This window comes from Cydia pomonella, chromosome 13 (genome assembly GCF_033807575.1).
Source record: "Cydia pomonella isolate Wapato2018A chromosome 13, ilCydPomo1, whole genome shotgun sequence".
NCBI lineage: Eukaryota > Metazoa > Arthropoda > Insecta > Lepidoptera > Tortricidae > Cydia > Cydia pomonella.
This window is the reverse complement of record NC_084715.1, coordinates 11123860-11136509: the sequence shown is the minus strand read 5'-3', so window position 1 is coordinate 11136509 and position 12650 is coordinate 11123860. Positions and strand designations below refer to the sequence as shown.

At 37.1% G+C, this 12650-nt stretch overlaps 1 protein-coding gene across 3 annotated transcripts in view; it reads right to left on the bottom strand.

Moving 5' to 3' along the window:
- Positions 1 to 730: 730 nt before the first annotated feature.
- LOC133524192 (uncharacterized) overlaps positions 731 to 12650 on the bottom strand; it is a 55771-nt gene continuing 43851 nt past the window's right edge. For all 3 annotated transcript variants that reach the window (XM_061860072.1, XM_061860070.1, XM_061860071.1), the window contains exons 3-4: positions 1889 to 2041; positions 731 to 961 (exon numbers count right to left, since the gene is read on the bottom strand). In XM_061860072.1, the coding sequence (XP_061716056.1) occupies positions 875 to 961; positions 1889 to 2041 (240 nt within the window). In that variant the 3' untranslated portion in view covers positions 731 to 874. The remainder of the gene's footprint in view (positions 962 to 1888; positions 2042 to 12650) is intronic.

Below are 12650 nucleotides of genomic sequence, written 5' to 3'. Positions count from 1 at the left end.
GCGTTCAGTATGACTGATAGTCTATGCTGTACCGGATGGGTCAAATATGTTAGGATTGAGTCATGACAATTATATTCCCATTTGGTTTTTTTTTAAATATATTTAGTACATATGTTAACATTAAATTCTAAAGTGGGAAATTTTCACGAAGTCCCAAAAGTATAAATACTTTTATAATTAATCAATCTTATTTAAACTTAATTTTACCAGGGTGCGTAGCCAACGTGCTAATCGTGTACGCTCCGCCGCGAACGCAACGCAACTGTCACTGTCGCACTAATATGGAAGGGTGATAGAGAGAGATGACTACGCTACGCTACGGAGCGTTAACGATCGGCACGTTGGCTAAGCACCCTGGTCTATTTGCTGGCAATAAGTCAAAGGTCACAGATCATAGTATACGAACCTATGTAAAATCAAGTTATTTTATGGTTTTGTTTGGGTATAGAGCTAATATTTTTACAATTTAACATTGATTGAAATTTAAGGGATGTAATACTTACTGCCTTTTAACTTATTTTTATGTATATTAAAAATAAAATATAACAAAACTTTGATCTTGGCAAATAGAAAACAAGGCTGAAATGTTTTATAAACGAATTAACCAATGTAGCACATTCTACATCAAAAGAGCAGGATATTAACACATGGCTCCGCTCTAGAGGGTTAATTAGGAATACAACACAAGCAATAACGTTTATTACATAATTGTTAACCACATAATCATTGATTAACAAGAAAACATAATTTATTTACGTTTCAATTTTACTTAAGGAATTGTGAAAATCGTATCAAATAGTTGTAAGTTAGGGAATTAAAGGCAATTAGCTAGAGTAAATGATGTTATAGAATTTGGATATGATATTATATAGTGTTAGAAGCATGTGACTGCGTTGAAGTAACATCGCAGGACCCGGCCGCGGCCGGCGGCGCCCGCCTGCCCTCGCCGCTGTAGGGCGCTCTGGTAACAATATAACGAAAATGGTGATGAAAGGTAGACAGATATCTAATATACTTACGACACAAAAACGTTATGTTACTTAAGTATAAGTATGTACACATTTCGAAATGACGCTTAGCTACTTCTCTCAATCTTCTTGCTACAGTACAAGAGAATATTAGTGTGGCGATGTATGTAGATACTTCCTTACTGTCAAGTAGCCGTACTGATTACTCCGCTACTTGACTAGATAAGCAGATAATAAATTGAAAAGTGGAAAAATGACTGCCTTGGGTGAGACTTGAACTCACGGTCTCTAGGTATCATTCCCTTGTTAGTATCCTCTCCCTCCCCTTGTTAGTTTCCTTGTTAGTAGCTCTGTAGCGATAAGGCCGCCTGTTGTTTACCTCTATCTTTATGTTTTTTATGTGTTTCCATGTACATTTTTTTTTCAGAGGTTGTGCAATAAAGAGGATTTGTATTTGTATCCTTAATAGTATCGTTCGCAGAAGTTTCTGTTTGTTAAAAAATATTCTGACGCTAGATGCTATTATGGAACTTTCAGTAGAAGTAGCAGAGAAAGCGCTATGATTGTTTGTCCTTGCCACAGTATAATTTTTTTTATTCCCCGCCGTTAATTTTAGTATGGTTTATGGTTGGCAACAAATAACCTGACCTAATTACGTAAGTTGTTTTTGGTATGTTGTTAGGAATGTTAAAATGTGTTTTTAATTTTGCGCATTGCGTATGTTCTGTCCCTCACGGGCGCACGCGTATAGCACATCGATGTAATCCTACCTGTATATATATTTTTTCTTTCCGATATCGGATCGGACAATGTGAAAACGCTCTAACCTTATGGCGCGTTGTGATGGCCGTCGTAGAATTCTCCTGGAGCCTCTACGTCTACTGGAGTCTAATCAAGACACGATTAATTTTGCCGCTTACCATGTCGTTAGAGTCGAGATAGGAATAAACGCGCAGTGGCGCAGCGTGCGGGCCGTCGTGGGATTCTGCCGGAGATTCGTGCAGGGCCTTCTGCAGCGCGATCAGAATTCGGTCCAACACTAGTGCCGCTCGCTTTTGCGGTATCACTACCTCCTGGAACAACAAGTTTTAATCAGGCTCATATCATTGCGGTGCAAACGTATCAGTGAGTACGAGGCACACTGAGATTAAAATCAAATCAATATTATATTATTAAAATCTGAATGCGCCTTCTATGTGCGACCGGGTCATTTCTATATTTTCTATATGGGTACAGCTTGATTCACGAAAGCTGGCACGAATGGAATGAACGAAACTTTAATTTATGAGTGACACGTGTATCGGTATACAGACAGAGCCGTGATTACAATAAAAATACAAGACGATAATTGTCAAACTCATCAGGGTGACCATGATGTCGGCACGATGTGAATCAGTTTTACACAATTCTTATTACGTACTTAAGTAATTTTATCTAATTAGGTATGTCTTTATTTCGGCATGATTAAAGTGGTGGAATGATATATAGCTAATTGCCAAAATTGAAATCCAAAGTTTAAACATTCCAGACTTACGTTTATACTAGTACATTACGATACAAGTGCGAAAAATAGGAAATTCGAAACGAGTGGCGATAAATTAATACACGACCGAAGGGAGTGTTTTAAATCGACACGAGTTGCGAATTACCTATTCGCACATGTATCGTACAACGTTTTACAGTACATATGGCCCTTTAAATGTTCGACACAGTAACATAATATGCTACTTCTCGCACTAGTGCTATAAAGTAACCCCATATGTACTGTAATAGTACATTACGATACAAGTGCGAAAAAGAGGAAATTCGAAACGAGTGGCGATAAATTAAAACACGACCGAAGGGAGTGTTTTAAATCGGCATGAGTTGCAAATTACCTATTCGCAGTACATATGGCCCTTTAAATGTTCGACACAGTAACGTAATATGCTAATTTTCGCACTAGTGGGGTAAAGTAGCACCATATGTACTGTAAATTATATTTTAATACTGAAACGGTTTTTCTAACTATTTATATATACGTAATCGATTCGATATAGACACGATCGGACACACATTTCCGTCAGTAGGAAAAAGGCGGCAAATTTGGAAACTAGTTGCAATCACAGATCTACGATGAGTCGATGGCGCTTACGCTTAAAGAATAAAATATAGTTAAAGTGTGCAATACGTAAGCCATCACGCATATGAACATACCATGGGTGTGAAAGAGGCATACTACAAATGAAAAAACGTGACCATTTTTGAGTTCGACAGTGGCGGCTAACGGCCGCCATTTATTAATTTTCAAACACATGTCTGGCATCGTAACACCTTAAGTAGTTTAATTAGAAAATATAAATCTCATCCACATGGAGTCCAGTTAGTAGTATGTGTAAGCGAGAACGAATATCGACCTGTCAGCATATCTGACTCTCTCTCCCTCTCACCATCATATCTGTGTTCTTGACAGAAGTTACGGCGGACCAGCTTCCTCACGATCGATCATGGTGGCGGTCCGGTACGCCTATCAATAACAGCTTTTAGGACGACTAAATTAAGTACGGTTTTGTGAAGCGTTTTACAGATGAGAAAAATACTTTTTTTCTGACTATGTACGAATGAGAAAAGATCCTGGCAAACTATATACTCCACGTTATACTAGTATCCCAGATACATATAGCTCATGGTCAGCCTTATTAGAAAGAGATGCAAAAGCCCACCTTAACTTCTCATGTGGACACACTTTTTGGCCAATGTACCCTATCCGGATTATTTTCTAAGTCCGTGACTTTCATTCACTCATTCATTCCATTCGTGCCAGCTCTTGTCAATCGACCTGTATACGTTTACGTTTTTTTTTCGTAACCTAACGGGAAAATTCTGCTGCTTTCAATGGCGTACCACGGCTTTGCCTTGAATGAATTCGAATATCGAAGGCCCGTAGTAGGTGCTATTCAATTATAAAACTGTCAGGACAAAACTTGTGGGACCTAGATTGAATGGAACCACACGTTGTATGAAATAAATGTTTTAAATTTGTTTGGGATATTATATTGTATAAGCAACATGTCTCATGGGTCAAGTTTGGAACATTAAAAAAAATACAAAGTTAAAATTAATGTATTACTAAAATTATAACTAACTTAAAGGAAACGTCAAAAATTAAAAAATATTATTTTCTTAATAAATTACGTTTAGGTTTAACCTAGTTTTAATCAAATTAGTTTTTTTTTTAATTTTACTTTTAGTCATAATATTATATTTAGAATTTAACTCTGTAATGATCAATTATGTATAATTGGTATTCTAAATACAACTACGAGTAAGTATGTAGATATTATCTAATACAGGAAAAAATACTATAAAAATTTAAAGTAAGTAAAAATGTATATAAGTACTTTTACAGGATATAAAATAAAAGTCGTTAAATGTTTTCAACTATATTTCCTTTCCTTTATGGGAAAAATTCAGAAATACCTTTTTTAGAAAAGCCGTACATTTGAAGCATACATGTTTAAAAATCCTATCATCGACGGTTTATGGTGTGTATTGTCATGGTATTGTCTATCAACATCTTGGTAACAATCTTCTTCTTCCTCGCGTTGTCCCGGCATTTTGCCACGGCTCATGGGAGCCTGGGGTCCGCTTGACAACTAATCCCAAGATTTGGCGTAGGCACTAGTTTTTGCGACTGCCATCTGACCTTCCAACCCAGAGGGTAAACTAGGCCTTGTTAGGATTCACCCGGTCTCCTCACGATGTTTTCCTTCACCAAAAAGCGACTGGTAAATATCAAATGATATTTCGTACATAAGTTCCGAAAAACTTATTGGTACGGGCCAGGGCTTGAACCCGCGACTTCCGGATTGCAAGTCGCACGCTTTTACCTCTAGGTAGGGTTGCCATCCGTCCGGGCTTCCCCGGATTTGTCCTAGTTTAGAGGGCATCCGGGGAGCGTCCGGGGGGGCTTCATTTGTAGTCCGGGTTTAAAAATTTAAAGTCTTAGGCCACCCGCGACACACGCACAACCTGTTTAAAAAAACCTGTTAACATGTCCGGGTTCTGGACTCTAAAATCCGGGGTTTTCACGCGTCTTGTCCTGGTTTCCAAATTTTAGAGATGGCAACCCTACCTCTAGGCCACCAGCGCTTCTACCAACATCTTGGTAACTGTACCACTTAATATATTTACGTCAGCAAGTAAGTGGAGTGGGTCGTAGATCTGATACTTCTACCAGTGAAACCGACTTGAAAACCACTCGTAATCGAACCCACGAGACGAGAGTGTTCCTGACTTATGTTATCTATGTATCTAAGTATTTATTTATCTACACAGTGTTTTTTAAACTCCGTTAACTTCGGGGCATGGCTGAGTAGGTACATTTAAGGAAACTGAATGGCATAGTTTTTTTGTCGTCAAAAGTCATTATGATTAATGGCGTTGTTGTAACACGGACATTATATTTAAATTCACCAAACAATTGAAATCTATGGCATACTCGTATCAATGACATTTCGATGATCGATCGTCCAAGATAGTACTTGCGTTTAGTATCAAATGTATAAACTCATACTAAACACTAATCAATATGTAAACTGGTCCTAAGTCAGTGTATGTACATGCTGGTAGGGGCCTTATCAGATAAAAATAAATCATTGATTATTATCTCCAAAATGGAGTTAGTAAGAATACCGGTTTCTTTGAGAAAGATACTTAATTTAAGCTCAGGAATGCACCTTTGAAATTAACGGACTTTAAAAAAACATAGTGTGTATAAGTATAAATTTATATCGTTGGTTAGAATCCGTATTACAAGCTTTGCTTAGTTTGGGGCTAGATCGATCTGTCTAATATTGTCCCCGAATATTTATTTATTTCATCGTTACTTATAAATAAGTATAACAAACTCTTAAATAAAGACCCAAGTTCGTCAAAATATGTAATAATACAAAGACGTATAATATCGTGCGGATTGGAGAATCGCAACAAAGCAAAGACCTTTTGTGATCGCGACCTTCAGTCCTGGGGAAACGAGGAAGTAGAAGAAGAAATAACAATACCTAGGTACCTACTTAATTAGGTATTTGGATTGTAGGTAAAACCTACTCTACATTATTTCCCTCCAAGTAAATAGATCGACATTGTAACTAAATATTACACACGACAGTTTCGGTAATTCTGAAAATAAAGGCAATTTCTCACAATTACATTTCTAGTACGAATTGAATGCGAAGAAAGCCTTTAACCTAATTTATTGACAAAACATTCGACGTTACGTGGAAGGGAAGGGACATTTATCATCAATTACCTACTCACAATTCGTACTACATATGTACATTGAATTTTCTACGCCACCACGCATAAAAACTCCTACAACTGTGGGTGGTAGTGTTTTCGTTGATGGTTTTTTAATTGTACGGGATTAGACAATCAAAATGACAGTTGCCTTCCATATCATCATCTCATAGTTATCAAACTCTTAAGGGGCCCAACGATTAACAGTCCGCCGGACGGTATCGGCCTGTCAGTTGTTTGGAACTTTTGTTCTAACTTACAGGCCGATACGATACCGTCCGGTGGACTGTTAATCAGTCGGCCCCTTTACTCACTAATTAACACAAATATGGGAGGAAAACATTTGAACAGTGTATGTTTGTAGTACCTACAAACTTATATATAAACTTTGTACTCATTGTTAAGCGTCTGAGGTATGGAAAGTGCTAGAATTTAATTCGCAATGTAGATTTAACTTCCGTGTTATTTTATGTGCATCATAAACCTGGTACAGCTGGAAAAACGACTAGTGCTGTTGTATAACTATTTACGCGTTTCTTCTACACATGTGTGGGTTCACGTATTCCTGCCAATCAATGTAAATTACCGGGGTAATTAGAAAAAAAATACTAAAGGTACTGCTGCAATAAGTCTATTTTCATTGATACAATAGATTTTTCAGGCTTCAGACAATGTGAAGGCAAACTTAAGAGGAAATACCAGCTGAGCGCCTCTTCAGATTTGAGAATTTTAGGTAAATACCTCCGTCACGCTGGCTCCTAAAATTAGTGCGAACTGCAGTTTAATAAAAATCTCAGCAATCGAGGTTTCGTTCTCAATATTTTCTTCCGTCTGAAGCCCAAAAGCTCAGAGGGGGCGTGGGGTCTCTATTCGACCGGCTATTTCTTTATAAATTGCTGTTATCATTTTTCTCATGAAATCCTTCATCATAATATACGTATTATCTATAAACGTAAACTCAAACTAAGCTTGGCAACCTGCGTGTTCTTTATAAGAGAGTATAAAGATGCTCCTGGGACTGTTTTTTTATACAGAATGTAAATATGAAGTATGTATGTTTACCTTTAATTATCCAGTCACATCTTCATTTACATTCAAGACTAAATGGAAGATAAAATAAATAAATACACATTGATAATAACAAATCAATATTTTACACTCATCTTTGTAACCTCCCCTACCTACACCCCAAATCTACCCCATCTATTCAACCCCGGACCTAATAAAATACTGAACCTAATCGTTAACAATCCCACCTTTAAAATTACCCCTAAAATTTACCCCAACAATAATTTTACCTTAACAATAATTTGGCCAAGTGATCGTCTAGTTACAGGTTAGGACCCCTCGAAGCGAACCGCGGTACCCTAGATTCTTTAATGAGTAACAACTAAATCTTGGACTCTGATTCTACCTGATTAAGTTTTACCTAGATGTTAAGACTCGGGAATTTACTATACTAAATAATTTATTATGATGATAGGAAATAATCGATAGGATATTATGTTAAGATTCAACCTTCAGCAAAATACCGTAAGACTAAGTTATTACAAACCCTTTCTATATTAAATATGACACCTTATAAGTAGAATGAAAATATATAACAATTGACAAGGTATGAGCAGTGTCGTGGCAAAGGATATAGGCTCCGCCCACACGCGCAAGGTCGCAGACGACGGGAGCAGCCCTAAGTTACAGAAACCATCAATGATTTTTGATGTAATGTAAAATATATTTTTATTAATTTATTAGAAAGATATTTAGGTATTGCAGCATATATGATTATATAAATATAAAAATATATTTGGTAAAATCCTGCTACTCCTATTAAGTCTTCGGGGTAACATTGAAGCAGCACTCCTGGGTTAAGCCCATTTACACACTTATATTAAGATTAAATATTTTTACCTATCAATCCTATAATCTTCTAAACGAAGTGTGAATGGATCACACGTGCTGCCTCTAATGCTAGATGCAGGTCTGAAGACTCTTACTCCGATTAGCAATATCAATCGGGCCACCTACTCCTATCTTATTAGCCAGACGGGCTATGACCAACGCTTCGCAACCCTATGCAAACTGGGCTGACGAAGAGAAGCGATAAGTATTCGTCAGACACCATTTACTTATCTTTTTATATCCAAAAGCTAAGGCTACTAAGCCATTATCCCAGTCCCCATAGCTAAAAGTAGGCTGAATTCCTAGGCCTTTTAAATGTATAAACGAAGTACAAGTTTAACTCATTACTGTACTTTATGAGATCGAACTATCAAGGTGAGTATTATTCCACTCAAAGATTCCAATGGACTGCGCTCGCCTGCCAAAGGGTCTCTAAAACAAACCATTCTTTAATCCCAGAATAGTCTGAGTTCCTAAACCCAACTTGATATTTAAGGATTGAATATATAAATACCTTAGGACCTGATCGTAATACTCAGTACTTCGTCTCTACACCAAAAACCCAGAAATGAAAATAAATAGATATAAGATGTTACAGATAACCCTCAACTTTCCACTCAGAGTAACAGTCTGGAAGATTTAGGTAATTAAAATCCATTACCAGTATTCCACTAATATTATCATTAGTACACATTATAAAACCATAGCTTCACGTTATTAGAACCTTTTGAAAGATATATATATACACCAACCAATCGAATTTCTAGATCAAACCTAAGAAAGACCCTATAACAGTGTGTGTGACTCTACCCTATTCCTACCCTTGGACCCTAATCTAGTATGTCCAGAACACAGATCGTACTTACCATTGATCTAGTGATTTGGAACATACACAAGTGTATCCCTAAGTCTAAGCTGTAAGCATTCGGCCGACAAAACCGAGGTATAGCAAACCCTAGTGTCTGTGTGATTGGCCCCCTCCTCATCGCCACGTAGGCACGGTGGATGAGAATAGACCGCCCTAGCATGTCTATAGGTAATCAGCACACTAGCACACACACCCGTACCAGTCACATGGGATACCCTGCCATGACTAAAACTTTATCTGTGTTTGTTACCAATCATGACAGAAGCCCTCCCGTGACCAGCACTAGCATGAGCCAGAGCACCGAAATATATAAATATATTTAATACGAGACCTAGCCTCAATTACTGCAGACTTCAGTGAGCAGAGATTACTCTCAATGGCACGCACGTGATGCCCTCACATTCATCTAACAGCTGGACCTTGAGACTAAGGAGAGTATGCTCGCCTCTTATGTTGGTAAAGAAGAGACGCCAAGTCCTCTCAACTTGGAGCAAAAGACTTCTAAACAGCTGCAATTTGACACCGTTAGGGAGCAGCTGATTAGATGGACAAACTGTTAGTCCAAACAGTGATCTGGCTTTATAAAATAACAAACTAACCTCATAGAAAGGTAATAAAATAACAAAATTAGTTTTTACTAACAAAAAACTCACAATATAGTAACACAGATAAGGAAGTAAAGAATCTCCACCACAGCCTAAGCTTAGCTTTACGACAACATTGTCCCCGCAATGCCAAACATAGACACAATTTACAAGTTTAAATTTACCAGGATAATTCCCAGCAAACACAAACAAATAGAAGGAATAGTAGAGAAACTTTACCTACTCAAAGCCAGAGATACCGCCAGTCCGATGGTTAAAGAATGAATGCCCATCCTCCGTACTTTACGGCCCTTTTATATACTTTAGTAGCGACATAACAGCGACATAACGGCGACATAACGGCGACTAGCGACATAATAGCGACATAACAGCGACATATTGGCGACTAGCGACATAATAGCGACATATTGGCGACATAATAGCGACATATTGGCGACATAATAGCGACACAACGGCGACATAACAGCGACATAACAGCGACATAATAGCGACATATCGGCGACATAATAGCGACATAACGGCGACATAATAGCGACATAATGGCGACATAATAGCGACATAACGGCGACTTAGTAGCGACATAACGGCGACATAGTAGCGACATAACGGCGACATAGTAGCGACATAATGGCGACATAACGGCGACATAATAGCGACACAACGGCGACATAATAGCGACTTTTACGCACACAACGACAGTATTCGCTTAGTAGTCAGTTTAAGTAGACCAAAAAAATGATAAAATGAAACGTTTCAAAACCTATCAAGCATGAATATGCCAACATTATTATTTACCTTCAGGTATTATAGTTTTGTTTTCTGAAAATAACGTCTGTATTGTAATATTTTACGTTTATTATTAAGTTAGTAACTCAATGTTCTTTATTACACCAATAATTATGCATTTATTCTAGGTTAACTTCAATTGATTATTATCATTCTTCGCAGCATTTTAAAATAAATAAAAAAATGAAAATTCACTGAGTGTTATGTATTTAATCGAAATCACAAGTGGTAAAATACGGAAACGTGTCCTTCAAGTTGTAATTGTTAGAATACGGAGTGAAATCATGACTGAAAGATGCAAACGAAGAGTACTGTAGTTTTTCATTATTTTCTATGTGTTTTAATATAAAACCAAGGCCAATATTACGAAATAGGCATATGGCTAGTCACATCCGCCCCCAAATTTAAGGTTTTTATGAATTACCACAGGAATTTATAAAAAACTTCAATTTCCTCTAGATTTAGTCGGAAAATTTCCCCCCCTTTTTTAAACGTGTAGTGTGTATTCCAATACTAAGTGACTGTTAACGACTTGGCGTTGAAATCAGTTCATCAGAACTTCGTCAATGATCCAAGACAACTTTTTCCCCAGAAACCTCGCTCTGCCAGAGATACCAGATTGTGAGTCCGATAGGTCCTATTAACCCGTTCTTGCCAGCTCACCCCGGTCTCGGCGAGATCTTTTTCTCTGTGGACCGTACACTTCCGTAGAAGAGCATCTAATGAGACAGCAAAAACTCCCCATGCAAAACGAAGAAACCTTTAATTTTTATAAGTACGAAGCTTTCAAGTTCCATTGCCAAAATTCGAACCAAATTTCACTGCCTTATCACTGTCAGCCACGTGTTCTTGGCGCGTGTCTCATACTTAAATAAGATACACCGACCTTTAAGTTTCTTTGGGTGTTTTTTTTTTTTTTTTTTTTGTTTTTAAACAAACTTAAAATTGACATTAGTTGACACTAGAGAGTACCTCAACATGGTACAGTAAAAATATTTTTGTCTTAACTAAATAATCATTTAACTAAGTAAAAATATGTGCTAATTATTACACCTTATATCAATAAAACAACCTTATAATTATGTTTAATTAATTCTTGAGAAGAGCCTCGTCTGTTCTAGACGCTCACGGCCCATAAAATATGTCGAATGTCGGATATATCCCATCCAAGATGAGTGTGTGGATTTCGTAAGTGTCTTCATACCTTGTAGAGTACTAACTAGAAAAATGTACCCTTTTAAATGGGTCTAATCCAAAGGATTTTAACCTACTGATAAGACTTTTCCAGTTAGTTGTGCTTCCCCTTCCCCCCCTTTTTGTTCCCCTGCAAACACCGACAAATCTAGTTTGATTACACTCCAGCCGTTGTCTATCTGTATCAATCCATTTTTTCTAAAATAATAATCCATTTTTTCTAAAAAAGGTACATCCGTCTACTACACGTCCATCATCTGATATTCATACATCTCATTCATGAAACCTCACATATTCATAATTATAAGCACTCATTGCACATATCCATTCCTCCTCAGTTACGCATTCGTACGATTTTTACAGACAGCCAAGACTCTTGAGATGCAATCAAAAATAAAAAATCAAACAAAATTTACTATTGTACTTTCAATTGAAAGAAATAAAAAATCTCATTATGTCCTAGCCCCATACTAGCCCAATACCCCTTTTTATTTATTTAATATTTACTACTTGAATACATATATATATTTTTAATAAATATTTAATTCAACTGACACACGGAGAGAAAACCCAAAATATTTTTTTATGATAACGCTCAGCAACTAATCTCCATGTCCTTTACTCACTAATACCGTTCAACAATGCAGTGTTGTCTACCCATTATACAGTAGACCATCGCACCGTGGATATATACAATTAGCTGACAAAAAAAAAAGTATCCCACCCTGTATAGAAGTTTGCATGTTAGAATCCTAAGCAATTATGGAAGAATTGAGTATAGTGATCAACACATTGCCTACTCTAATGAAAGCATTTGAAAAGAATAGAAAGCTTGAGTGTGCGAAATAACGACCTCATGTAGCCTCGACCCTCAGCCGAAGAGTCGAGAATGAAAACAAGTGAATAGTACTGCTTACAAATAATGAAAAAGTAATCCCGAAATGCGCCTAATTGTAATGTCTAACTATTGCCCTACCAAGAGCCCAAAACCACGCTCTATTATGCAACATTTATATATCAGCTAAATGTCATACAATTTTGTTTTCATTAACT